Source organism: Neopelma chrysocephalum, unplaced genomic scaffold (genome assembly GCF_003984885.1).
Source record: "Neopelma chrysocephalum unplaced genomic scaffold, ASM398488v2 Primary Assembly neopelma1_75, whole genome shotgun sequence".
NCBI lineage: Eukaryota > Metazoa > Chordata > Aves > Passeriformes > Pipridae > Neopelma > Neopelma chrysocephalum.
Genome location: NW_020897736.1, coordinates 5,583,867 through 5,611,317, shown reverse-complemented (window position 1 = coordinate 5,611,317; position 27,451 = coordinate 5,583,867). Strand labels below are relative to the sequence as shown.

At 42.8% G+C, this 27,451-nt stretch overlaps 2 protein-coding genes across 11 annotated transcripts in view; one reads left to right on the top strand and one right to left on the bottom strand.

Moving 5' to 3' along the window:
- The window catches only part of ADAMTSL3 (ADAMTS like 3), a 180,268-nt gene extending 171,525 nt beyond the window's left edge, over positions 1-8,743 (bottom strand). For 2 of the 7 annotated variants that reach the window (XM_027688806.1, XM_027688812.1), the window contains exons 1-2: positions 8,669-8,743; positions 859-950 (exon numbers count right to left, since the gene is read on the bottom strand). In XM_027688806.1, the coding sequence (XP_027544607.1) occupies positions 859-950; positions 8,669-8,687 (111 nt within the window). In that variant the 5' untranslated portion in view covers positions 8,688-8,743. Of the gene's footprint in view, positions 1-858; positions 954-2,210; positions 2,263-2,653; positions 2,732-2,813; positions 2,857-2,906; positions 2,997-3,256; positions 3,311-8,668 lie in introns of those variants that run through there. The other 5 variants (XM_027688810.1, XM_027688811.1, XM_027688809.1 and 2 more) reach the window with 5 other exon arrangements.
- Positions 8,744-11,328: 2,585 nt separating this feature from the next.
- Positions 11,329-26,168, top strand: LOC113970184 (lamin-L(III)-like). 4 transcript variants are annotated; one of them, XR_003535064.1, is made up of 13 exons: positions 11,329-11,681; positions 15,743-15,899; positions 16,898-17,023; positions 17,909-18,079; positions 18,999-19,124; positions 19,245-19,465; positions 20,168-20,393; positions 21,203-21,310; positions 22,077-22,193; positions 22,290-22,394; positions 22,528-22,598; positions 23,941-23,973; positions 24,543-26,168. XR_003535064.1 is itself a non-coding variant. In XM_027688817.1 (12 exons), the coding sequence occupies exons 1-11, from the start codon at positions 11,329-11,331 to the stop codon at positions 22,567-22,569; spliced, it is 1,752 nt and encodes a 583-aa protein (XP_027544618.1). In that variant the 3' UTR covers positions 22,570-22,598; positions 24,543-26,168. The 4 variants fall into 4 exon arrangements, 3 of the variants coding, with proteins under 3 accessions (XP_027544618.1, XP_027544619.1, XP_027544620.1); XM_027688817.1 differs by lacking the exon at positions 23,941-23,973; XM_027688819.1 differs by lacking the exons at positions 11,329-11,681; positions 23,941-23,973 and adding an exon at positions 15,274-15,534.
- Positions 26,169-27,451: the final 1,283 nt, after the last annotated feature.

Below are 27,451 nucleotides of genomic sequence, written 5' to 3'. Positions count from 1 at the left end.
TATATACTGCCCAGAACATCAGGCTCCAGTTTTAACCACCATTTCTCAGCATTGCAATAGTACAAACAGTACACAACACTATTGCAGTAAACACTACTGCAGTAAACAGGAACATTAATTTCATATAAAGACTTTATTGTTTTGTCAAAAACTCCTACAATGCTTCAAAAACCAATGCTGTTTATAAAAAAACCAAAAATATTCTCCAGTTTATTCAGTCATCATTTTCTAAGGATTTCTGGATTTTGGTGTATTTAAGATTGAAGAATCCTTGAAACACTCTGTGCTGTGGGAACTATCAGTATAGAGAATGACATACTATAATAACATCTCTGCTGCATGCCAGCACACCATATTTCTTGAAATACTCACTTCTTGGAACTGATTAGGCTCATGTGTCAGGCAATAGATCAGTTGGCAGTTATGGTTTTCCTCCATGGTCCCTGTACTCACGGAACACTTAAAGCACAAACCTTTTTGGACCACCTTCTGCACTCCCTGACACTGACTTCCAAACCCTTGCCACTTACAATATCTCAACATTTATCAGGTGCTAAACTCCTAGGGGCAAAGAGCAGCTGTGCTGCCTAGAAAGACCCATGGCATCACACATCTGGCAAGATCTCCCCTTGGTCCCCATTTGTAAAGTCAGGTACAATATTACTAGTAAGAGAAAGAATATTAATTTTCCACATGGATGTCTTTGAAAGTTCGGTGAAAGGAAAACCTCATTGGGAGTCTTTTAATCACAGTGCAGCTCCTTCAGCAGTTTTCTGTTTACAAACAGAAATCAAAGTGTGCAGCAACATCACCTGATAAAGGACCACGCATGACAACAGCAACAAGCTCATTACCTACCTGTAGATGAGCATAGAGGGCGATAGCAAGCCAAGTGAACTCCCAGGAGAGCCCAGTGGCTTTAGGGCTGGCCATCCTCATGCCTTGGGGCTCTGCTGAGAGAAATTGGTTCAAATTACAAACAAAATCAAGTGGGCTCGGCCAGAATTTCAATGACTAAAGCAAACTGGGCCGGCCCGTTGGAAGCAATGCAATGCAAACACCGGAGTGCCGTGCTGGCCAGAGGAGCAGGCGCAGCGCATGCCATGAGCACAGCCTGCAGGGCGAGGCAGTTCCAATTAGGGAACAGAAAAGGGGGGAAATGAAAGGTTTGGGGAAGCTGGCAGTCGTGGACAAACTTGATTGTCTCCTGAATGTAGGAGAATTTATCAAACTGGGAACCCCTCCCATCTTGATCTCTAGAAGGTAGAATCCAAGAAGCATAGGGTTTCTGATGTACTTTCCAGCACTTTCACCCACTCAAAGCTGAGCGCTCAGCCCTGGGATTTCAACAGTCATTTGCACTGCCTTTAGCTCAGAGACTAAGCAATCAGGGCAGAATTAAAATAAAAAAAGTTCCACCAGTTTTAGTGATCATAATGATTACAAGGCCAACATGAAATTGTTCGTCACTTTTACTAAAACTTCAATTTAAAATTGCCAACAAAAACCCCAACATTTAATAACACTGCTACATGTGCTAATTCCTACTGTCACTGCATCTTATTGCCTTAGACCATAGTGATGTCAAAATAGTGCAATACACATGCACACACAAAAAAACACTCCCACCCCCTCACTGGTTTGCCAAGCCCCACAGCGAATGCAAACTTCTCCTTCAAATTAAGCACTCCTTCCTAAAAGGTCAGACATCCCAAAGGAAACCATCTATCCAAACAGTTCTTGCACCTGTCAACTGAACATAATTAAGATTCCTTACAAAAAGAAGTGTTTTATTCCCTCCCTCCAAAAAAACCCAAACAAACAAACAAACAAAAACCCTTAAAAGTTCCCCTCCCTCCTAAAATCTTTAGCACTCCTGGATGCTTTTGCCATTGAAAAGTTTCAATCAGCTATGGCAATAAATAAAATTCTTAATTTTTCCCCCTCGGCTGGGCATTGCCGAGAGCCCCAGCTGGCCAAACACACCGGGCTGCGGTACTTCCCAGGTGCCGGTGCCTGGGCTGCCCAAGGGCTGCAGAAGCACCCGCGTCGCTTCGCCCTCCCGGAGACCCCTCTAGGGCGACCCTCGCCCAGCACCGCGGCCGCCCCAGCTCGGGCCGATCCCGGCCGTGCCTGGCCGAGGGAGCCCGCTGAGGACAGCGGGTCTGGAGAAGCTGCCCTGCCCCAGGGCCATCCCCGAGCTCACCCACCTGGAGCGGCGCGGCGGGGAGCGGGCCGGGCACCGCCGGCGCACGGCAGAGCCTCGGCTGTCACGGCCCCGGGGATGCAGCATCCTGCCCCGCCGGCGGCGGCCCCTCCCTCACGCCAGGCTCCAGCCCACCGCCGCGCCCCAGCCAAGGTCCTACAGGCTGCTGGCAGCGGGCCGCCCCCGCCCGCCCGCCCGCCCGGCCCCGGCCGGAGGAGCCCGGGCGCCTCCACCTGCGGCGCGGGGCCGCGGCCCGGCCCGGCTCCCGCTCCGCGCCCCCCGCGCAGCCTCTGCCTCCCCGGCCAGCGCGGGCGGGCGGCCGGCCAAGGGGGCCCGTCCCCCCCACCCCCGGCCGCGGAGGCACTGGCGACGCGCCGATGTCGAGGGCCGAGACCCCGGCAGCCCCGGGACCAAGTGGTTCGTCTTCCCCCGAGGGGCAAAAGCTACCGTGAAGTCAGCCTCCGAATCTGATGCAAAGCAGCTTCCAAAACCGCAACCATCCTGTGTCTCATCTCCAAGTAACTCTCACAATACAGCTGCAAATCTGCTCGCACACCGAGGAGGTCTTTAATCATGCTGCCCTCTACGATATTTTTAGGTTTCCTACTGTAAATCTGACGAGTATGTCTCGCACGACAGATTTGCTCTCGTTCTCCCTCTGATCTTCGAGCTGTTAAACAGGAACGCCAAAATCCTCTACCTTTGCGCTACGGCTTCCACTGATATCCCAAGCTTTCGTCGAGTCCGCTACGAGCACCGCGTAAAGAAAGGGCTCTGATCCCTGCCACTGAAGTTAAAAATATGCTCCAGTGAACTAAACATAACCGATGAAGAGTTTGTTCAAGTATGTTGCACTGGAAACTTTTCCAATCTGTTTAGGTTTCTCACCAGCACGGGAAGGCGCCTCCTCTATCGTTAGGAACAGAGTGCCCTCTGCTGAAACCAGCCTGCCAGAGACCTGGAGCTGACAGCCTGCGGGAGAGCCGCTCCACCGGCCGGGAGCAGCGCGAGGGCTCGCTGGGACATCACAGACCTCGCAGGGACACCCACCTGCCCGGGCTGCCTCATCCGTGCCACTGTAACTCACAGGCTGCTGTCTCGGGTTCACCCCGACAGCTGAGGAAAGCTGTTCTTCCCAGTCTGTACATTATCATGATAATAGGCTGTGGAACAGGCAAGAGTGCTGCTAAGAACCCTATCTTCTCTTTTTCTAATACTGGTCAGCTAAAAGTGTATCAACTCTCTGGAAAGCTTGGCTTTCCGTCCATTTCAGTTGCTACAGATACTTAAACCCTTAGTCCTTTCACTGTGACTTCAATTACACCCTGCAATTTGTTATCTTCCAAAAAGACATACTCCTGCAGTCAGCATATGCTTCAGACTTGATCACAGGTGATTTTAAAGCCAGAATTTAGCCATTAGATCATCTGATGGAGAAAATCCATTTTCCTGTCCCACAGGGATTCACAACTACAAGATGGAGCTGACCGTCAAGACCTGACATCTACTTAGGACTGAACACAGTTGGCACCATCCTTATTTGGATTATCTCTTCTCTCACAGTTATTTACCCTTCAATAGCAGAGCAGTCCCCTGGGTCCCTGAAGCAAAAGCTGCAGAGTGAACTATTAATTTGTTTGCTAGATGGGCATATTTAGACAAAATAGCCCTGGCTATATTCCTAGCACTGGTATTAGCCATGGATTACATGGAAAGGTTTGGCTCCAAGATTCTAGCAAAGTTTCCCACATTGGAATGCTGGTCAGCATTTCATTATTTTCCCCTTTTTTCTGCTACACATCTCTGTGTTCTCTTTCTCCTTCCAGCTTACTCTGATACACTCCTTCAATGCTGCTCTTGGTCATTTTATTCAGATCAGTTGGTTGTGTGCATTCCTAGAAATAGAGGATAATTGAACATTGCACACTCAAGTAGAAACATTTGCTCATCTGCAATGAATTTGAACGTAGAAAAGTTGTGTACTAGAAAATAGCCTAGATTAGGTCACATCAAATCCAGCAACTGAAGTGAACCTTCTGTTTACACATAAACACACTTAATTCCTTGTGATCTTGGTCCCAGGTTAAAGGTTCTATGTCTGAATACATACAGCATGTAAGAAAACGGAGGTAAGGACCCACAACACTACTCCCTAGGGACATTTCAAAACCAGCACTACCTCCCAGGGAGATTTCAAAACCAGCATTACAGTAAATAACACAAGTGCCTTCTGCTACCTACCTCAAAGTAGCAGTCAGCAACATCTTGCCCCAGCTGCTGAAATTATTTAAGTGTTGTTAATCCCATTCTCCCCCACAATCCACAGTATGGTTTTTTTTCTTACACTGAAATCATGCTTTTTGAAAGGAAGATGGGCACACAAAAAATAACAGTATTCAAAGCATAAAAATAGCCTTAGCCATCTATTACAAACTATGCAGGGTTTTGGACAGCATTTTCCTATGTGAAACTCATTCTCATTAAACGGTGATTTGTGTTCTCCTTTATCCAATTTATTTTCTTCACCTCAGCCTCACTCCACACTTCTGCCACTTTACCCTTTTGTTTTTAGACTTCCAGTCAATCTGAAATCTTTGAAATTTTGACTCCTATTGGAGGCCTTCTATAACCCCTTCTGCTGAGCCAAGCAAAAACCGAATGAAACTCAGGTGTCCTGAAACTCAGGCAAGATGGGATTGACAACAAGCACTTCAGAATTCACAGTACCTGCAACTCCATGGCAAACCCCTTCAATACACACCTTAACGTTAAAAGGCCATTAACTTAGGCTCTGGATGCCTGATTTTCATCCCTGGAGAAGTTCGTCAGCAATTCTGCAAAAACTAATTGACCCATCAAGTTTAAAATAAGTCTTTCTCTAAGGAAACATTAGACTTCTCTTCTGCTCACTCTGCCTTGTCTGTATGGATTATAAATTTTTCAAGACAGGGGCTTTTGTTCTTTGCCTGTTACATTCTGTTTGCACATCCCTGGGCCAGTGTCAAGTGCTTTATGTATTACCTTATTAGCGGTTTTTACCACACAGTCTTCTAATTCCCACTCATGCCACATTAGCTCAGCAGAATCAGTATAAGACTTCTGAATAGGAGACTGTAGCAATGCTTTTAACACTCAGAGTTCAGATGTATTGTGGCTTGTTATTAGCAATACTTCTTTATTCCATATATGCTTTGCTTTTGCTGCTCTCTAGATTATGCATCATTTAAATTACATTAAATACGACAACTGTAAAGCCCTTACTGTTCATAGAATTGTGAAATATGGACATTTGCACTTATTATTTCATTGAACACAATCATAATCTCATCCATCTGGACAGCTGGCATGGGCTCTCATGAGGAAGATGGTTGGAAATATGATGGTGTTATCCTTTGTTTTACACAGGCTTAATACCATGTGTCTTCACTATGAAACATAGCCATGAAGTGTTTTCTAATTTCTTGATTTATGTTCAAATGTAACAGAAAATTTCAATTTACACTCAACAGTACAGGCAGAAGTGGCAGAGAAAAAAAGATTTTGAAAGATATAGCTAAGGGCCAAACTGAAGAAAATTAAATCTCTGGTCTGGCAAACAAGAAACCTCTGTTAAATCACATGATAACCACCAGATTTCACTCTCTGAACACTAACAGAAAACCTTCACATCTAAAGAGAAAACCCACATTTCTCTATTTAGCTTTGTCCTGAAATGCAGGTAGACATAATTTTTCAGCAGATTCCACTTATATATAAATATTCCCTCAAAACAAATTCAACTACACAAATCTGATGATTATGAAGGCCATTCTTTCATCACAACAAAAGTCTGTACTACTAAGGAAAAAAAATGTTTGGCTAAACTACAAATTTAAAATCCATTGGAACAGTGCAGAACAACTTTTGGCTCATAAATCAGCATTCTGACTAATGAATAACAAAACTGGAAGTATCCTGCTGAGGCCCTGTGTAGAAACTGCATTTTGGTTCAAGGCCTTAAAGTTATCAGTGGTAGAGCTACACCTGATTGACTAATGAAAGCAAAACGTTAAATTTCCTGTAACGAGAGTCATGAGAACCCTGACACGGTCTAATCAGTTCTTTGGCCCTGCATTGTATTTGCACAGGGTCCTTGTTTACCCTGAAATAACAAGCTCTCCGGGGTACAGAGCAATCACACACTGTCACACTTCACTAGTGTGTTATACCCTATAAAGAGGAAAGCCTCTATTAGTATAAAGTTCAGCCACAGAGCTGTGTCTTTCATTTCTTGGTGTTATGGAACCCATTGCATTCCATGTAGATCCTTGCCCTGGGCCTTGGAATCAGCTCCATCAATATAGTAAGTAGAAAAAAATTCTTGAGGCTTACAGAAAAAAAAACTACTTATGTATAGACCTAAACATTATAGAAGAAAACTACTGCCTTCCTCTCAGTTTGTGTTCAAATTACTTTAGAATTAACTAATAGCAGTACATACAAATGGTCACTATTTCTAGTATTCGAGTAAATATTTGTCCTTTCTTTTCTCTCAAATTCCTTTTTATCCTCAAGCAAAACAACTTATGGCTCATTTACAACTTGTGGATCATATTTATGATCCCGTACAGTAGGAGCAGAACAAACCCATTTTGATTCAAATGGCACAAACTTACTTTCTGTCGTAGTTCACAGTTCATAGCCCTAACTAAAAAGTTGGAATAGGCATTTCAAGATAAACTTATAATATATTGTCATTTTGTGGTTTTGCAGCATATATTTTCAAAAGATCTAGGTGATTATGTTGGGCATAATTAGAATATATGAATTTGTATTAATAAAGGTTGAATGCAGAAAAGGCAAAATGAAAAATTAATTGCAGGGGTAAAATAGCCTCAGTTTATATAGACATAGCAATGTGTTCTTTAACAGACTTTCTTCCTAATTTATAATAACACAACCCCACTGAGACTGTGGATATGCCATATTGAATTCCTGAACTTGTCTGGCATTTTCTTCTCATGCAACAGTGACAATGATCTGTTTTCCTCATTCTGTGACAGCCCTTACTTGTGGGATTGTTAAAAATAAAACATTATTGAGTGCTTTGTGAAAGAGGCAACATTTGGTGAATAAACAGGGGATCTGAGGAAATCAATTATATTGCAAGTCATGAGCAATAGACAAAGGTCAGCAGGACAATTACTGCCCTCACTGGGGAAAAGCAAGAGCAAAGTAGGTGACCTGTGTCTCACAAGATGACTTGTATGTGTCACTACATGAGCATCCAAAGATGCACAGCAATATAGAAACAGAAGAGAACAGAAGAAAGGAGCAAACAGGATAAAGGAATTAAAAAAAAGAAAAGGTTGGAAGAAATACATGATACATCATTGGGAGGGATACCAGTGACACAGCCAATGTGGGTTATGAAGACGAATGTGTGCTACATAAAGCTGGAAGAGAGGGTGCATCTTCAGACAGCAACCAGACGCTGGTCACAGCAGTATCAATATAGACTATGCATAGCAACAGCTCCTCTGTGTTTGTACCCAAGAGGAGAATTTGGTCACTGGCAACTGGAAACCAGGACAACCTAAGCCAGAACCTTGTCCAGTGTCACCTACAAAATGCTGTTACCACGTGTATTTTCTACATTTCATGTTTTACCAAACACAATTTATTGTTTACTTTTGCACCTGGTAAGGTCACAAATAAATTCATTTCTTTCCTGGTTGCCAACTTATAAAAGGCTGTTCCAACACAGGCAAAACCCACTATAAGACAACTGACTTGTACTGCTTAATTTAACAAGGCAAGTAGGGCCATATGCTGGAATACTACACAGGAGGATCACCTGTGCAGTTAAATGTTCTCCAAAAGGCTTTCCCATCTCTGTGTACCACCACCAATGACACAGAAACTGCCCTTTAACCTTTCCAGGGGGTAATCTCCAATTTTCTCATGGAGCCCCCATACCTACTGTAGTACTATGGCAACCATTATCAGGCCAACAGAACTCCTTTTGTCTTCATTATCTCTGGTCATGTGTAAGTCACTAACAGCTGTCTGTAAACAGATTGCTTAGCAAAGTATTTATTGATACATTCTAATGTCTTAGAGTAATATCATTTGAGACAATATTACTGCTTTACATACCAATTTCTTAAACTGTTATAAAGGCTGTCCAGTGATACCTTGCTTTGGTTCCAATGGGTATGTAGGAAAAGACCCTCATGACTTCCAGAAGAGAACAACTTCCAGAGAAAAGCACTGAAATGCTATGAAATTTTTTGTTGCTTATGCTAATTCTGCATCTATATTTGTCAGCACAATATTGTCACAATAGTCAATACTCTGCACTTACCATGCAGAGCCTCAACTGCATTTAACCCTTGAAAAGTATATATGAATTCAAGCATTTTACATTAAGTCACAGAAGAGTCTAGAAAGAGATATTAGTATCAAGAAACTTGGCCTTACCTAAGTATTCAGCAGTCATTGCTCTAACAAACTGTCACCCAAGGAGTGGCAAGGTCCAGCTTCTCTCTGGTGGACAGAGAACCCAGTCAGGTAGCCAGGCTGGCAGGGCAGGGGCCACACAAGCTGCAGCCTGTCCCACTGCTTCTAGGCAAAAAGCACAGGGAGCTAGAGATGACAGAGTGTGCAGAGTCCAGGCAAAGTTGCAGTAACCAGGCAGGAACAAAATCAAGACAGAAAAAGAAAACAGTCCACGGAGTACCAGAGACCACAGCTCAGCAAACCCACAGGAGAGCCAGGCCAGAGCTTAAATGGAGCTCCAGCACCCACAGGAAGCAGCGTGGGCAGAAGCCCCAGCTGAAGCTGGTCAAGGTCATAAGGGTGTGTTAGTCCACCCAGAGCCCTGACAACACTTTGGGAGCAATAGGGACACACTGCTTACACGTGCCTGGAATTAGTTAGCAGATACCAAAGGAAAAGGATAGCAAAAAGTTCACTTGACTCTTTCATGGGATTTATTGTATCACTGCATTGCTGTATTCTTTTTTTTCACCTAATTTCACCAACTCAAGATCAAGGGCTTTATTAAGATACTTGAAAAAATCCACACTTTTTTTTTAATTCCAACTTTGTGGCACCTGCTAATACTGTTTAAATTTCCCATATCTCCATTTTCCTGTAAAAGGACTATTTGTAGAATAGGTTTTACTGTGTTCAGTCTAGGATATATACCTTTTCCCACAATTTTTCCTGATGCCCTCCCTATCTCTTAATCCTGAAACATTCCTAATATCTTTATCCTTGAATCAGTAGAAAAGGATGGCAGAGGCTTATCCCTGCAGGAATTCTGCAGCTATGCTTGTGGTCTAAGCAGTACAGACTATGAAAGAAAGAGTCAGAAAAAATATCAGAAAGGAGAGTCAGCAACAGACTTCCACTATGCTCTCCTTAAGTTGCCACCTTCTGTTCTCACACAGGAAGAGTAGGTAAAAAAATCCAAAAGATAAAACTAGCTCAGACTATTTTTGAACTATTTCTTTTAGCTGTTTCTGTTTGCACTATTATAAAACCTTGGCAGGCAAGGAAAATATTCTTAGAATAGCAGATTTCTTGCTTTGTTCCACATCTGTTCCAAAACCATACAATGTATTTGAACAGCTGGCCAGTAACATGCAACGATCAAGTGTGGCAACAACAAACGATCACATTCTTTGATGAGGACTGAGGTTTCAAAGCTGAAATAAACCCTCAGATGTACATCTTGGTCTTAGGGCTACATGTTCAGATTTAAATCATAGTTTTTATTTTTCTTGAATTGAACTTTTTATTGGCAATAAAGGACAAACAAGTACTCATTATATCAAAATAAAACACTGGAACTACTCTGCAGAAAAGAATTTCCTGGTGGTGTTGCTAGGACGAGAACCAGAGGAGCTCAGTCTGGCCGTGCGTCATTACTGTGCTGCACGTAGCTTTAGAATCTTGAAATTATGTTTTGTTTTTTACACATATGTGTAAAGATGATCTGAAGAATAACCCCTGATGAGCATTCATACCTCCTTCTTTGTCCTTATCTCCTTTGTAACTTTGTATCCAGGGGTATACATCACCTTATTCTAAAATCCCCAGCTATAGCCTTGGGCCCAGCTATGTTGGTCTCCAATGTTACCTGCCTGACCACCTATAAAGTGAAGCTTGATTTTATGCCTACAACTTTCATAAAACCTATCTTTACATTTAAAGAACTCCGAGAGGATGTCAAGGTCATTTTTATGTGTAGGAAATAACATTAACCTAAGTTAAGCTCTCAAGTGACATTTCTTGTAACTGCCACAACAAACACAATAATTAACAGTTAAAGTAATGTTCAGAGATTTTGGTGCTCATACTGAATGAGATCTCTACAGCGTCTGCTCTCCAAAATGTAACTGAACAAGCATAAATTAATTAGCTACTGGAGGAAACTGACAGCTATCACTGTACATATCACTACTAAAGAAGTGCTGAAGCAATCAGTACTGAACGCTGATTTTCATAAAATGTAATCAGTGTAAGGCTTTGCAGACTACTTCACACAGTTGTCTTCACGCAGGTCCTCCTTCCACCTCTGTTCTATCACACTGGGATGGCTGACAGGAGAGCTAAAAATGATCACCAGGAGCAGAACAAAAATGTTATTTTCATCAGCTGAACAGTTTGAAAAAACAAAACAGATAGAACAGGCAGAGCACTGACGCAGCATCATGCTGGAGTATGAGCATCACTGCAGCTGTCATGCATCTTCCTAAACCTGCGATTTTGTTTTCACCCCGACCGCTTGCACAGGTCTGTGAGAACCCTGGGCTGCGGTAGGCTTTTCCTTCCTCCGCCCTCTCCGGGCAGCACCATTGGACTGATGAGATGCAGCAAGGCACGTGTGAGAGATAAAGCAGGGAAGAGAAGGACGAAAAAAAAAAAAAAAGTCTGTTTTATACAGGAGATCCTGATCGTCCGGGCCGCCGCGGCCGCGGGGCGCAGCCCGAGCCCTTTAAGCTGCCCACCCTCTCGGCGGGCCGGCGGCAGCTGCCGGCTATTTGGCGGCTATTTATACCGGGGCGGCGGCGGGCGCTGGGTGTCCTGCGCGGGGCGGTCCCGGCGGCGGCGGGGCCCGGGCAGGAGCTGCCATGGCCACGGAGTTCCCCCCCACGCCGGCCGGCAGCGGCCGCGCCGCGGAGACGCGGGTGAGCCCGGCGCGGCTGAGCCGGCTGCAGGAGAAGGAGGAGCTGCAGCAGCTCAATGACCGCCTGGCCGCCTACATCGAGCGGGTGCGGGCGCTGGAGGCCGACAACTCGGCGCTGCAGCTGCGACTGAGCGAGCAGGAGGCGGGCACCGACCGGGAGCTGGACTGCCTGCGGCTGCACTACCAGGCGGAGCTGGCCGACGCCCGCCGGGCGCTGGACGACATCGCCATCGAGCGGGCCACGCTGCAGGTGGAGCTGGGCAAGATCGGCGAGGAGCACCGGCAGCTGCACGTCCGGTCGGTGCCCCGGCCCCGAGCAGGCCTCCCTGCTTGGGGACACCCCGGGGAGCCGGCCCTTTGGGGCTCCTGCGGGATGAGGGGAAGGGGATGCTGCTGGCGAGAGCTGTGTGTTGTGGGGGGAGTGCACAGGGATGTTGGGTGTATGGGGTGACACCCCAAAGGCTCTCTGGGCTCGGAGTGTCTTGGGTTAGGAGACATCTGGATTCCTGTTCTGAAGGTGAGCTGTAGGGACACATTGGGAGTGCCTCCTCTGGTGGTGCCATAGGGTGGCATGGCACCTGGGATGGGCATGGGGCTCTGTCAAAATTTGGGTTGCTGGGTGCCCTTATAGGGTATGAATGCAAAGCTGTATGGGTTTGGCACCACACCTGTGTTTACAAATGCTGAAGATGCTGGAAAGTATCTAGAAAGTTATGGGAGCAGTGGAAGGAGTGTTTGTATGGAGTTAGTGCACATCTCTTTTGGGCTGTTTTGCTCAGGCATTGTCCAGAGAAGGCAGCCCTGGCAGCAGTATAGCTTACCTGGTCCAGGTTGGTACTTCATAGGAGTTGTCCTAGTGGCTTTTGGGTCTGGATTTACATACTACTGGGACAAGCTGCCTGCTGTTTCAGCTGGACTTTCTTGTAAGCTGTGTATCCTGAGCGTGGAATCATCTTGTTGTCTAGTCTTGCCTAGCCTGGAACAAAGGGGTGGCCCAATGTAAGTGCAATCACATCCCAACAAGCTTCGTTTATGGATATATATACAGCACATTAGCACTGCTAGTTACTTTAATGACCCACTGTACCCCTAAATCACCTACAGACTTGTAATAATTTGGGTGTCCACGAGCCTCCAACATCTTGTTATAAACATATAATCATAGCAACCTTAGGCACTAGCTTCTTCTTTTAATGCCTGTATGGAGCAAGTACTGCCCCCTTATAGGCTCAGTAGCTCTTCTGCTTGGGAATAAAATGTGTTTTTACTCTAAGCTGCTGTTTTCATCTGCATAGTTGTTGTTGGGCTTGTCTCAATCATGCTGGGTTTTGGCTCACAGATCTGTTTCATAAATCTAATAACCAGCCACTTGACTGGACAGTGAGGAGAGGGGTAATGCCTGTTCTAAAACTTTGCTGCGCTTTGTGTTTGTATAACTCTGGCTTTGTTTATAAAGCTTTAGACTTGGCAGGTATGTGATCCTCTAGACTGTTGTTTTTTCTTTACTTTAACTAGGTCTTAGAAGTGGTTAAATTTACAGCCCATGGGAAATGCTATCCAGTACATACTGGTTTCTGAAAGGACTAGACTGAAGTCCTAATATTAATGTGTGTTGTATCTGGGCTGCCTAACTGCAAATGTCTCAGATGACTTGGAACAAACTTTGAGGGTATCGTGCCCTTAATATATACACCCTTTAAATAACCTGGTGGCTATTTAACTCTTATGGTATGGAATGTCACCAGATAATTTCCCAACAGCATTAACTATTGGCTCTGGCTAATCACAAGTTGAGAGACTCAAAGTTTTTGATGACTTAATGCATTTCAGTTTTTTTCTTACTACTTACAGTGGTGACTGGAAGTAGGCCAAGGATGTTTGGGGAGGAGGAGTTGTAGATAACCATATCAGTTGGTTGAATTCAGAGCCTGAGGAAGGTCAAAGCAACTACAGTAACACAGCAGAGGGAGACAAGAGCAGTTCCTTTCTGCATCAGGGAGTGTAGATGTGCATTTTACTGCTGAACTGACACACGTGGAGTAGCAGCTGAGGCCATAAGAATGAATTCTGTACATGCTGTTTACGTCCTCTGGTCTTGACAAACCGGAGTCTGTTTCACACATACCTGAAATATTCTGGTAAAATTATTTAAATTCTTCAAGCATATATGACATCCTGACTTACAGGGAATGTGATTGGCAGTGCCTCAAAGTTTTTGCTTGTAATTGATAGTCAGTAACTCACACTTAGTTCTAGAATGGTTGGTATATGGAATGGTGCAGAGTACTGTAACTGTCACTGCTTTCTGCATGATGGTGTAAAGTGGTGTTCAGAACCCCAAACTTGGTTTAAAAGGGTAATAAATGCTGTTGTCAAAGTCAGACTCTTTTTAAATTATTGTTCTTAAAGATGAAATGACTCATTCCAGGTTTCTTTGAAAAGGAAAGAATCTAGGAAACCTGAGCCTGGCTGTCAGAGGCTTACTCTGGGAAAGTGGACTGCTAAAACACAGATAGTAATGGAATTTCAGTTTTGCAAACGCTTTGATTGCAGAATGAAATTTATATTATTGTAGGATGAAATAGTCAATATTATTACTATGTAGTGTTACTGAAGTGCTTAATATCATATATAATACAGTAAGTGGTAGGAGAGACCCAAAAAGAAGGTAGTGGAGAGACCTAAAAGGAAGGTGAATACCTAGAAAAGAAAGAAACCTGTAAATACTAAAACTATAGCACATTATCTGTTTTTCATAGTTAGTAGAGCTACTTTCCTCCTAGAGTCTGGGTAAAGACTAAATAACCTCTGCTAGCAAAGCACAATCAACAAAGGTCTCTGTAGAGCAGGGCTAGAAAAGGCTTTGAACAAGAACCTGATGTAACCAGATGCCCCAGGCCTGTGTTGGAAGCAGCCATACCTGCATCCCTTCTAGCAGATTTTGTGTAACCCTTATTTTAAATTCCAGATGATGGAGATTCCAGAATGTCCCCCCCAAGCAATATGCTTCCATGTTGAACTACTGTTAGTTTCTTCCCCCTAACATCTAACCTGAATATTCCTCCCTGCAATTTAAGCCTGCAGCTTCCTGTCTTTTCTACAACAGATGTGGAAAATAGATTCCCTTCATGTATGTAAAGGCTGTTCTGTCTCCTGTCACTTTTCTGTTCTCTAGACTAAACAACCCTAAGTTTTTTCCAATCTTTCCTTGCAATCCAGGCTTTCTAGAGCTGATCAATCCTGCAGAATTGCTTTGGACTCTCTCCAACTCTGCTCTGTTATCCACTGGAAAACTCATTGTATGAACTAACACAACTTTGCCACTTGGCAGAAGGAGATTTTACCAAAACAGATTAAGACCTTTACTCTTTGCAAGCTCAAGTCTGAGTTTTGAGCAGGAACTCAAGACTCTGGACAGTGGGCAGGGCAACTGCAAAGGATTTTAAAAGTTGGAGTAGTGTGGGAAGTTATCACTGTGTTCTTTGACAGGAACTCGCTGTGGGCCCAGCACTTCTGTGCTGTAGTGCCAAGTAAAACTGGACACGTAACCGTGTTGGCCGTGCAGGCGGTACCCGAGGTGCAGTGCCTGGGCGTTGGGCTGGAGATGCCTCTTCCCAAGGCAAAGCTGCTCTTCCCCTGCATCTCCACAGTGGAGGGAGGAGTGCGTGTCCCTTCCCGAGGGAGGGCAGGCCCTTGCGGGGGTGCTGTGAGGGAGGGCGGCTGTCGGGCCTCGCTGAGGGGCTGCAGGAGGCAAAGCTCCAGCGGGGCAGCTCCCAGGGCTGGCCGGCGGCCTCCGGGGGACAAAGCTCCCTCTGTGCTGCGGGGAGGAGGAGCGGCACCCCCGGCAGCCACAGCCCGCCGAGGAGGAGGCGCTTCGCCCCGTGTGTGACCGGCCCGGCCGCCTCAGCCTCTGAGGGTCTCCCCGGCCAGGGCCGTGCGGGGTCGGAGCCCCCCGTGCCGTGAGGCGCCTTCCCGGCGGGCTGGGGGCGGCCCTTGCTGCGGGGGGGTGTCCGTGAAGGCTCGTCACGGAGTGTGACCATCCCTCCCTGTGGAGCTGGGGCCTGTGCTGTCCCTTCCCTTTCCCGTTGGGAATGCCATGGAAAATAGCTGGCTTCCGCATAGGATTCGCAAAGAACGAGCTGGAAAATGGGTCAGGAATCTTATCGGTTAAACAAATGATGCTTGTCCGAGGGGCCTGTCCGGTTTGTTTTACAGCTCACCCTGTGCTCTCACCGTGAGCGTGGTTAACCTCCCCTCTGTTTCACCAGACCCCTCTGAAGGCAAACACATTGAAACACATTGAAATGAAACCCTTCCTCGCCAGCTGCAACTTACCAGTATAAAACTTTCACTTGCAGGAATTCCAAAAAAGAAAGTGATTTGAGCGTGGCCCAGGCTCGTCTGAGAGACCTCGATGCGCAGCTGATCGCGAAGGAAGCTGACTTAGCCACAGCCCTGAGCGAGAACCGCACTTTGGAGAGTGAGCTCCGTGAATTAAAGGATGAAGTACTCACAGTAAGACTTGCTCTTGGAATTTAAACTTTGCTGCTATTCCTGCAGTTTTCGCTTGTTTTTCCCCTGTTACTTATTGATGTCTAAAAGCAGGGAAAGCCCACTAACTATGGCAGTGAAGGGTAGGCAAAAAGATTTCCACAATCTTGCTGAAAGCAATAGGTACTGATAGTTGGTTCCTTAAAACTTCCACCTGTTGCATGTACCTTTAATTCTATGACCACAGTATGTAATGTTTCTTGTTCTAAGGTCAAAACAAGTTGAAATTTGTAGTACTGCTATAATCCCTGTAGAATTCTGTAACGTGTCAAGGAAGGGAGCCCTTGAGGAACCCTGCTTCCCTATGCTTAAAATCTAGGTAGAATAAGTTCTGACCACTTTTTTTTGGTAGGCTTTTGTGCTACTAAAATGAACTCTTTCAATGCACTTATAAGAGTATAGCTTTTGTATCTTCATGCTTTAATGTGTTCATTGAATAAGCTCATTTCAAATTTGTAAGGATGAAAACTTTAAAAAACCTAACAAAACAAACAACACTATCATTGAAGCAACATACTCCAACACTGGAAGTGTATAATAGTGTGTCAATGTAGGTAGGCTATAACTGGAGGATTTTACTCCTGTAAGTGTCAAAGAAATTATATCATGAGTTAGGAAGAAGTTCTAAATATTTGCTGTTGTAAAAGGGGAGGAATTTATATGGATGATACAGTTGATCAGAAATCTACTTTGAGGAGTCAAAGTTAGCTGGTGGCATTAAGGGCTGCTCTGCATTTGCCTTGTGGGAAATCTGGTCTACATAAAAATTAAATAGGATTCTATCTGTTGGTAATATTCTGGATCCCACTGAAATAAGAACTTAAACAGAATAACCCACTTCACTCAAGTGTCGTGTTTTGGTTGCTGTGGGAGTGAAGTTGAATGATCTGTAACAAATTGGCTGCCTTAATTTGAAAACGTGACCTCTTAATTTTGATAACCCTGTTGTCTGTCCTTTCTAGCTGAATCTGTCACTGGAAGATACTACAAAGCATCTCCACAGTGAAATGTTGAGGAGGGTGGACCTAGAAAATAATATGAAAACTTTGCAGGAAGAAATGACGTTCCAGAAGCGCCTTCATGAAGATGTACGTTTTAGCTTATAAACCGGCGATTTTTTTAGGTATCCATGGATGCACTTAAAAGTAAGGTTAAGATGGGCTTAATGCTTAAAAAGGTAACTAGCTGAGCCAACCTATGGCAGCCCATCACCTAATTGAATCCACCTAACTAGGAAGACTTCAAGGAAGTACACAACCTCATGTTAACTGGGATAGTACCAATAGATATCTGGAATATGAGAGAATTTTCTCAGGCTGCTCTTCTGAACTACAATCCCAGTATACTATTTTGTGTAAGTGAAAGTGCCTATATCACAGTTACTGTTAAATTATTCCAGATGTTTCCTTGAAGCCTGAAATAAGCGAAAAAATTAAATCTGCTTTAATAAGCAACTTGTGTTCCCAACTTCCTTAACACTTCTTAAAGGTGTCTGGTAACCTTTTGTGAGAGAAGTCAGTACATAGAACTAAGAAACATGTGAATGTAAACCAGTTTCCAGTAGTTTAAGTGATAGAATTCTCAATTCTCTAACCAACTGCTATGACTTTTTGAATAAAACAAGAATAGGTGAAGTAACAGTGCTTGAAGAAATTGAAGTGTATCTGCATGTGTTCAAAGTAAAAAAAGCAATCTATCTAGTGTAAAGAATTAAGTCTTACAATTAAATATGAATTACTACTTTTAATAGTTTGAGCAATGTTGGCAGTGAGATGGCAAAACAATAGTGAGGCAGCTAGCAAGGTGGGCATGCCAGACCTAATGGATGAACATCTAAGATAGGAATCAAGATGAATTACTGTGTACTCAATGAGAAATGTGCTTCAGTAGTGAAGGACTCGTGAAGCTGGTACACTTTGAGTCTCAAACTGTATTGGCTTGTTTATTCTCTGCAAAATTTCTTCTCCTCCTAGAAGCTCAAGGAGACAAAAAGAGTCCATGAGAGCAGGGTAGCAGAAGTAGAATCTGGCCGTCAGAGAGAATTTGAGAGTAAGCTCTCAGAAGCTCTGCAGGGGATCAGAAAACAACATGAAGAACAAATTCAAGGATACAAAGAGGAGCTGGAGCGAACATTCAGTGCAAAGGTGAGTTTGTGAAAGATGATAGTAAAACAAAGCTGAAGTTCTCTGCACCTTGACACAATTAAAGACATGCTAGCATAAACGGCTTATCCGATGGATCCCTTGCGTTCAGCATGGAGCTTCTTGGCATAAGTTATGGAATTTCAAAGCGGTGTCAAATTAGACGGTAGGATTTCTGCAGACTTTTGGTCCCAAACAAAACTGGTTCAAGCATAAGTACTGTCCCTTTGGGGAGTGATTAGGAATAGCTGATTATATTTGAGACTTCCGACAAATTTGGGACCAAGGTGTGTTATGTTTGTATTAAGCGATTTCAGTCTTGAATAAAGCCTAACTTTTTCTACGTTCTAACTTATGTGCCAATTCAGTGAATTCCTTTGGATGCTTCTGTTTCTGTTTTGGCTGGAAATTCTGAGTGCCTCTTGTAGGAGCACTTTATCCTTTCTTGGAAAATCTCAAGATTGAGCTATTTGTAGAGCAATTCAATGCTGCTTATGATGATGCAGGAACTTTTTAGTAACAGACCTTTGGGGGAAGAGCAATAATAGTTTGATAGGCACACCCAATGTCCTGCAACCCTATGCTCTGACAAGCAGCTTCTAAATATATTCTCCATTGTTCTTCTGGAGAATTAATTTACTTAATATCTATACAAAGACCTCATGCATCTCTAACTGAAATATCATAATCCAGCCATTTTCACTACCTGAATATTGCTGACTTCTTCTGACATAAATGTCAAACTTGTGTAAACCTCCTTGGAAAGCAGTGAAAAACTTTGAGCTGGACTTCATTTGCATCTGCACACTTAAGTAAAACATAACTATTTCCAGATGTAACAGGTGAAAATTACTTGGGTTTCCTTCTGTATTTAAAATATTTGGTAATATGCAACTCATTACTAACAGTGACTTATCTGCAGATGGAGAATGCCCAGCTAACTGCAAGAAGAAATAGTGAGTCTGCCAGTGCTGCTCGGGAGGAGCTGCTGGAAACAAAGAAGAGAATTGATACTCTGGTATCTCAAGTTAATCAGTATCAAAGCCAGGTGCTGTCTTTATTTCTATAACCTTAGAATTATTTTAATTTAGAGATTCAATCGAAAATATTGGCCCCTTCTCTCTAATCCTTAGTTGTGAGGGGTTTTTTTCCATTCTGTTCATTTTAGAATGTTGCTTTGGAGAGCAAAATAAAGGAGCTACAGGACTTGCTGGATTATGATCGTGATCTCCATCGAAGGCGTATGGCTGAAAAGGAGGAAGAAATGGCACAAGCTCAGAGGCAGGCACAAGAACAGCTGGAAGAATATGAGCATCTCTTAGATGTGAAACTGGCTCTGGATTTGGAAATAAATGCCTACAGAAAGATGCTGGAAGGAGAGGAACAGAGGTAGGCTATGACAACATCTTCATATGAGGACTTGCTTCATTCAGGACATCTACACTAACTGTACACCTTCAGAACGTGGAGGAGATAAGACACAAACATTAAGTATGTCATTAGTGCAGTAACTTAGTAACTTAATGCAGCATAATCTTTGGTAGATGGTATATACATCCCACATCTAACACATGGTGTAGTAAGATGAAGTAGCTTGATAAACCCAACTGATAAAATTCAAAGGTCTGTTAGACATTCCTCCACTTTCTCAAAGTTTTGTGCTACATCTTAAAGATATATCAAAGACAGTGCTCAAGTTCCATGAATGAAACTGAGGAACTGTATCAACTCCCATCTATCCAGACATGATATCTCACTTGCCTGGTGAGAACATGAACTCTCAATAAGAAGGGTCAAAACCTTAAAATTACTTTTACTGAAGACTGTGTCTGTAGAGACATTAAAGGAATACTTACTGCAGTTGGGATTCTTTTCTTATCAATATAAGCTTGCTCTGGACTTCAGGGTTGGGGCTGTCTTCCAGACTTAACAAGCCTTAGCTACTCTTGCCAATAAAAATAAAATCTTATATTCAAGACCTCATGGAAAGCTTGGATAGAGGAAGCTGTTAGGCTTGGTTATAGTGGGAGGATAGGATTGAGAAGACATCAAGCATGTCAGTCAAGTGAATGTTATCTGACTCTCCTCTAGGCTAAGGCTGTCACCCACTCCATCTTCACGCAGCGTGGCAACTCCAACAACAAGTAAAGGACGGAGGTTTCTGCATGGGAAGAAAAGGAAAGTGAAAGAATCCAAAAAGAGAGAGTGTGCTGCTGCATTTAAGACTGTTCAGCATGCCTCAGCTTCTGGAAATGTATCCATTGAAGAGATCGATGCAGATGGGAAATTTGTCAGGCTTAAAAACAACTCTGACGAGGTACTTTTGCTTACATGGCCTTCATTGCAAAGTATGACTGTTTGTGAATGACTTGTAGCTTAGTGACAGACTAGAGACTGAATTCTTTGGTACTGCAGGTGTTCTGTTCACAGGGCTGTCTGGGAGGTGCTTTTAGGTGGAGGTGCAATGAGTTCTATTATGCAGAAATCTAACACTTTCAGCTGTTTGTCATCAGATTCAGGCTAGCACTATCAGAAGTACTACTTATCCTTGATGAACTAAATAGGGTGCTTAGTAAATTGGATCATGACAGCTTCTTATTGCTTAAAGATAAAGATAAAAGATAGAGATGGTGCTATCTAATCCATGTGGAGGGTTTATCTGACCAATTAGGTAGTTCTTTGACTAGTTTAGTTTGCAAAGCCAGAACTATTAGAATTAATCATCAGGGCTTCAAAACATGTGGCTTGTAGTCTAGCCCCTTCAGCCTGAGATGCCTTAAAACTTCACAGGCCACTATGTATTTTATATGGCTCGAGCTGGGTAGGTGGGCACGGTTTTGATAAACTTCATTTATCAGAATCTCCCTGGTAAAAAGCATCACGATCCCCCTTCAATGGAAGGCAAGAATAGGTGTGGCCTAACTTATGGGACTAAGGAGAATCCTAAAATACAAGGAGAAAACATAGGGAGACTTTAATGGAAACTTGACTGCTTCCTCAAAATTGGTCACATTCTTGTATGCTACAGGAGTGGGATTAAAACTGACCCATGAGTCTGGAAAGAACCTTGCATTTGCATCACATGGTGTTGGTCTGCAATGCTGAGTGAAATTTCTTGTCCCACAGGATCAACCACTGCATGGATGGGTGCTGAGACGACATATTGGAAGTGTGTCAGATGTTACTTACAAGTTTCCTTCACAGTTCACTCTTCAGGCAGGCCAAGTAGTTACAGTAGGTAGTGGTTTTACCAAACTTTCTCAGATCTCTGTTCCTGTGTTAGATGTCAATTGAGATTCCTGTAATATGGAAAACTAAACTGATACTGCAAGTGCCTGAAGGACTGAAGTTCTTATTTTATGTAGTGAGGAAGATGGGGGAAAATCCTTGCAGCAACTTGATCTGAAATGCCAATTAAATGTTCTTTAAAGCTGGGATGAAACCTGGATCATCCCAGATTGGAATGTGCTCTAACTGTGAACAGAATCATTGTATTATAGTTTATTCTTAGGGTTCCCTAAGTATAGTATTGTACTAAGCTAAACATTACCACTAAAATCGTACTCTTAAGTACATTTAGATAGCAATAAAGAGCCAAACTCTACACTTGCTACTCCAAACTGTGTAGGAGCTTGCTCAAGAGATCTGTGAGTGACCAGGAGAGAGGCTCTTGTACACACAAGTTGCTGCCCCAAGCATGTCTGTGACTATGACTTGGCTCTGTGACTCAAATGTTACACATGCCAAGCAGGGCTACCTCTACATCAGGTAGAAGCTGTTAACAGCCTTTCTGCACTAAGTGTTTTACAGTTTTCAGTTAAAAATACTTTACCATTATTCTTGGTATTCCTGAAAAGAACTAACTTGCCAGGGATCACAGTGATTCAGTTTCTGTTACTGGACATCTTTGGTATTGCAGTGCTTGATAGTTATGTGTATTAGACTGAATCCTACTCTAACTACAAAGATTCTTCAGAAGCTCACTCTAAATCTATTGCAGATCTGGGGTGCAGCTGCTGGTGTAAGCCCAGGTCCACGTGATCTGGTCTGGAAGTCTCAGAGGTCTTGGGGAACTGGGGATAGTATTGATGTTACACTTATCACAGGTGATGGTGAGGTAAGTGAAATAGTAAACAGCTTCTACTGTCCTAATACTAAATTTGTTTGTGCTTAATCCGTGAGGATCCTTGGTGGCAATTCAATTGTATTCTAGGAACTTGCAGAGAGGAAGATAATGTTTGTACCCGGAGAAGAAAGCAGTGAGCAAGATGATGATTATGAAGAAATAACTGGAAGTGAAGTGGAGTTTGCATCTCAGGTAAGCTGCCTTAAGTTTAAATGCATGCCATCAGCAGAGTCACTCAATGGCCACTTCTTTTCCATACTAAATCAAAATACTTCTTCAAGTACTATTCATATCCTTCAACTATTAATGTTTTTCTTGATGTCAGACCAAAAGAAGAAGAAAAAAGAAATGTTGTTTGGTTTCATGATAGTGGTTCCTGTGAGCATCCTTAAGCAGGTGAGATGGTGAGAATCATGCTTGTCATCTCATAGAAAACTTGCTTCATTAGTGGTGCTGCAGTCTCTTGTCCCACATAGGATGTAGCTTGCATGGCTTTGCATCAGAAATGCAGTTGATGCTTTGCTTATTCTCTGGCTGAGTATGCATTAAGATATTTAATATCTTATTACTGACACACTGAAAGGTACAACCTTTAATGTCTATTTCATCTAAATGTCTGACTATGTATTAACTTGGAAGCTGTTATCCCACAAACAGAATGCAAACACTATTTTTGTGGGATGAAGTGACTTATCTGACACTCCAGTGTCCCTGTCTTGCTCTTAAGATAACTTCAGTGTGAATTTAAGTTGAATATACTTACAAACCCTGGCTACAAACTTACATGTTGTAATGCCCTGTGCAAGACTCCACAGCCCCTTCAAATGGCTCTTGACTAACCATATTACAAGTCTGCACTGATACAGGTTGGATGCTCTTACTGCACGTGGATATACTGGTAGTGAGCTATCTTTAATTGCTGAAGTTGTCTAAAACAACTAATATGAAGGCTTTAAATTGGTTATAACTGAACAATTATAACTGTTCTTGACCCAAATTGGTTTATGTCTTGACCTGAAATAGCACCATGTCCCCTTTGCTAGTACAGACTTCAAGCCCTGAAGTGCAAGGTTGTGCCCAGCTAAAACCTCCCTCCTGCTGACACACGTTAAGCTACCACAGCTCTTCCTAAAAGTGATCCTACACAGTTAAAAGGAGGACTTGCATCTTAGTGCAATAACTCTTAAAGCTCCCACTACCATTTTCTAAATATTTTCATAATATATCTGTCTGAAAACTAACTCAAAAACACCTTCCTGCTGTCTTTCTGAAGAAAATGTTCCCAAGAACAAGCAGTTACTGCCTGCTGCTTGGTTTTTTTTCTTGTCCTTTCAAACAGAAAATTTGTGTAAATATGTTACTACAATACCATGTGGCTTAAAGGATGTTTATCAGTCTCCTGACTTGCATGCACGTTCTTGTAATATTTTTAGTCTCTCACTGAAGATGGTGATACCCTGTTAATGAGGCTATTGAGAGAGGCTCTATAATGCTGTTCTGCCCTTTAGGCTCTTAATGCACAGCACACACTAAAATGGTTGAAGGAAGCTTTAGGCTCATGAAGAGACTTATCAAAACAAGCTTCTTTTCATATTCAGAGTAGTGCCTCTCCTCCAAGGTGGCTGCTTTTTATTTTAAAAGCTGAGTTTTTTTGAGTTCACTGACATGGCTTGTTTGGTATTCAGTGATGGAAAGCAAAAGTAACTTTTTTCCTTACACCTCTAATCTGTTTTATCAGCAACTTTTACAATACAGTTGTGTGACATTTATGGTAAGAATCAAATCTAATACTTCCAATCAAATGTTAATGTCTTTCCTGTCTGCTGAATTCCTGTTAAACTTTTTTGACATTAGTACCTGTGTGCTTCTGCTGCATTGGTGGTACTGAAGTGGCAGCTTAGTAAACAACAGTTAACTTCTTGCATGCAGTGAAATGATGAGAAGAATGCTGTGCTTAAAGGAAGGCAGGGTTTCATTACTTTTTGCTTCTGCTTTTACCATCCTAACTAGGGCAGCATGAATCTGCATGCCAGTGAAGTTCTGATGCTTGGGAACTGAGGCAGTGAGCTTGACAGCCTTTCATGAAGGAAGGCACAGACTCATGTATTGCATGGCCTCAAATTCTTACAAGTTTGTAGTCTTTCTCCCCACCCACAAACCATCTAGTACAGTTCATGTACTGCCTCTCTTGAGAATCTGCTTTGCTTTATTAAGTAACTAAATCTACAGAACACTAAAACCCCTCCATGGCTATATGAGGATCAAGTAGGTAACCAGCAAGAAATAAGAAGTTTGTACATGTGCTAATTAGGCTAATGTCTTCATGTTTTCTTGCTGCAGCAAAATGAGGATCCTAGCTGTTTTCTCATGTAACGTGGACAAAGAGACAATCATCTGAAAACATCTCTGAGTCCCAAGTGACATAGACTGGATGTGTTTTGGTATCTTCTGCAATACCTGAAACTTGGAATTCACATCACACCTGATGTCTTCGTAAGAAACATTGTCTATAACATGATGGAATTTCCTACCTTCTGATACTGGACCCTGTCCTTGGATTCACTGTTACAAAGAGCAGTAGAATGCAAGCTCCATGTGAACTTATTTTTGCTTTTATAGAGGGATCTGGTTTCCATGACCTGCTGAAAGAGAGGAGGGTACACAGTTTACAAAGCTTCTAAACATGTGCTCTAGAAGGATGTTAAATACTTGACAATGAACATGAGGCTGCCTCAATATTCTGATATGGTTTTTCTCCAAAGGTAATTTCTCTTTTAAGCCCAAGTGGGAAATGGGACAGATCACACCCTGCCTTGCCCCTTGAGCAAGTTAAAACATTGTCCTGAAGACTGATGAGCGTCTGAAATGTTTCCTGCTCAGGTCCTGATGCAGAAATATATGAAAACTGGTCTAGAGCACTTGCTGGAGTGAAACACTTTAAAAGGAAGTTGTAGAAAATATTTGTGCCTGGTAATACATGTACTGTTTCTATATTCTAGCACCTGGAAATCCCCCAGTTTCAGTATTGTATATTCCTAGATACAGAATATCACAGCATCGCTGTGCCAACCTTAACTTGGACAAATGTATCCTGTAAATGTGAAAAAGCATCTCATTCCAGCAGGGCAGGTACTGTGACTAGTGTTGTTGGCACTGTTTGAGTAGTCCCAACAACAGCTTTCTAAGGGGCTAGAAGGAAAAACATGCTAAAACAAACATGAAAACCAGAAAGCACCAACTGTAGTGAAAGATGCATTGAAACAGCTGCTCTTAGAGTGCTTATGTACTGACTCCCTGCAGTCTGCAGCACTGGGGGTATGTCCAATGGGCCAATTGGGGGAATACTTGACTACTGGTCAGTGTGCTATCAGTGATAGCTCTGGGTCCATGAAAAGCCTGTCCTGTAACCCTCAGAACCAGGCACTCAGCCTCTGGGGGCACTGCAGCCAGTCACTCCTTGCCTCTCTTCACTGAACTTACCTGCTGGCCCTGAGGGGGAAAGGAAGGGCCTGGATGAGCCACTGGAAGTACACTTCTACTTTGGAGCAGGAGAGGAGGAGCTGAGCCTGCAGATTTATCTAGATGCTGGAATAGTGTTTTGACTGTCTTTTATCTTGCCAAAGGACTCAGTTCCAAACTCAAGACCTTGGTGTTTTAGGATGTAGGTGTTAAGGTGCTTATGCTAACTTAAGCTTTTATATTATTTGAAAGTTCTAGTTTTGAGACATCAAGAGCAGATGTTGGTTTAATACTTGCATTGTAGCAGATCCAAATTCTTGTTCCACCTGAAACCATAGAAATACCTGCTGCTATAACATTGCTGTATTTGTCTTGATTTCTTAAAACTTTTTTAACTATTAAAGATATTTTTCATGTATATAAAAGTCTTGGATATAAAAGTCATGTATATAAGTCTTGGATTTGAATATTTGCAAATTAAATAATAAAGGTCTGTTTATTCATTGATTTCAGTCGAGTGGTTCAAAAGACTTCAAAGTAATAAACAGGTAAGTTTAGGGACTGCAGAGTGAAGAAACCTTCAGAACTGTACTCTGCTCTCCTGTTTATATTAATCACTCGTTTCAAATAAAGCTTGATTTAAGAGGAATCTTCAGCATTTCAAATAAAGCCTTTTTACTGCACAAGGGAAGGATGGTGTTAAGCAACTGCCAGGGAAGAGCTAAAGCAGTATACAAGTGTTGATAGGAAAGAGCAGCAGCCCTGGATTTTTGTACATCAACAGTCCAGGAAACAAGTTCTACTTCCATTTACTCAATTCACAGTCTACAGGGTAGTTTATGTTGCTTTTCCTTAGCATGCAACTTTTTATAAAGGCACAAATAGAAGAATCAATTCTCTGCTGTGCAATGGATCCTATTGTGCAAATTGTCTTCCTGACAGCAAACCTTAATGAGAGTGGGTAAAGTACATAGACCATAGGAAACCCTAATTGCTAACAGTGTAGAGCTTTTGATTTGCATCCAGGTTACTAATTTTGCACTTTCTACTTCTAATGAGGCATCTATTGCAGCTGTCCAGGAGCTCTATACTAAATGGCAAGCTGCCTATTGAAAAGTGTATTGAGAATTCAAATATATACATATATGTATCTGTGCATGTGCATTTGTGCATATATAATTCTTTCCTTTAGGGAATTCTGTTGAGGTAAAAGGGAGATTTCAATTCCTCATTTCTTGCCTGTACAGGAAAGGTATGGTAGGTGAGATCCTTCTTCCAATGGGGGAAAAGCAAAAGCAGCTGTGAATCCCAAAGACTTGAACCTGTGTAAGTTGTCTCAAGCATTTTATATTCAGAACTTCATAGCTACTTTCATTCAAAAACCAGCCAGGGCCGTTTTCTTTCCATATTGTTGCTCTAGTAACTAGTAATTCAGAAATGATGTGCCTGAAGGAGCAGACTCCAGCAAAAGCTGTGAAGGAAAACCCTCCTCTTCTTTTGTGACCGTTGCACAAGTCTGGACCAGAGGTGAGAGAAACCAGAAATCTGTGGCTTTGAGAGCCATGTGGGGGCTATTTATGCTTCTTAAAAGGAAAAGGGAGTGCACCTGTTATACACATGAAATTCTTTCCTCTCCAGGGAATGCTGTTTCAACTGGACTACAGAACCAGCTGCAGAGTGAAACTCTGAAGGTGGATTCAAGACAGTTTGCCCATAAAAGAGTTCAGCTCTCTTCTCATCAATTTATCTTGTATGGAGAGCAATTGGCAAAATACCACATCTTCCTCTGG

Coding starts and splice junctions, on each gene's coding strand:
- LOC113970184 (XM_027688817.1), top strand. CDS start 11,329: ATGGCCACGGAGTTCCCCCCCACGCCGGCCGGCAGCGGCCGCGCCGCG. Junction 11,682..15,742: donor CACCGGCAGCTGCACGTCCG/GTCGGTGCCCCG, acceptor TTTCACTTGCAG/GAATTCCAAAAAAGAAAGTG. Junction 19,125..19,244: donor TTAATCAGTATCAAAGCCAG/GTGCTGTCTTTA, acceptor TGTTCATTTTAG/AATGTTGCTTTGGAGAGCAA.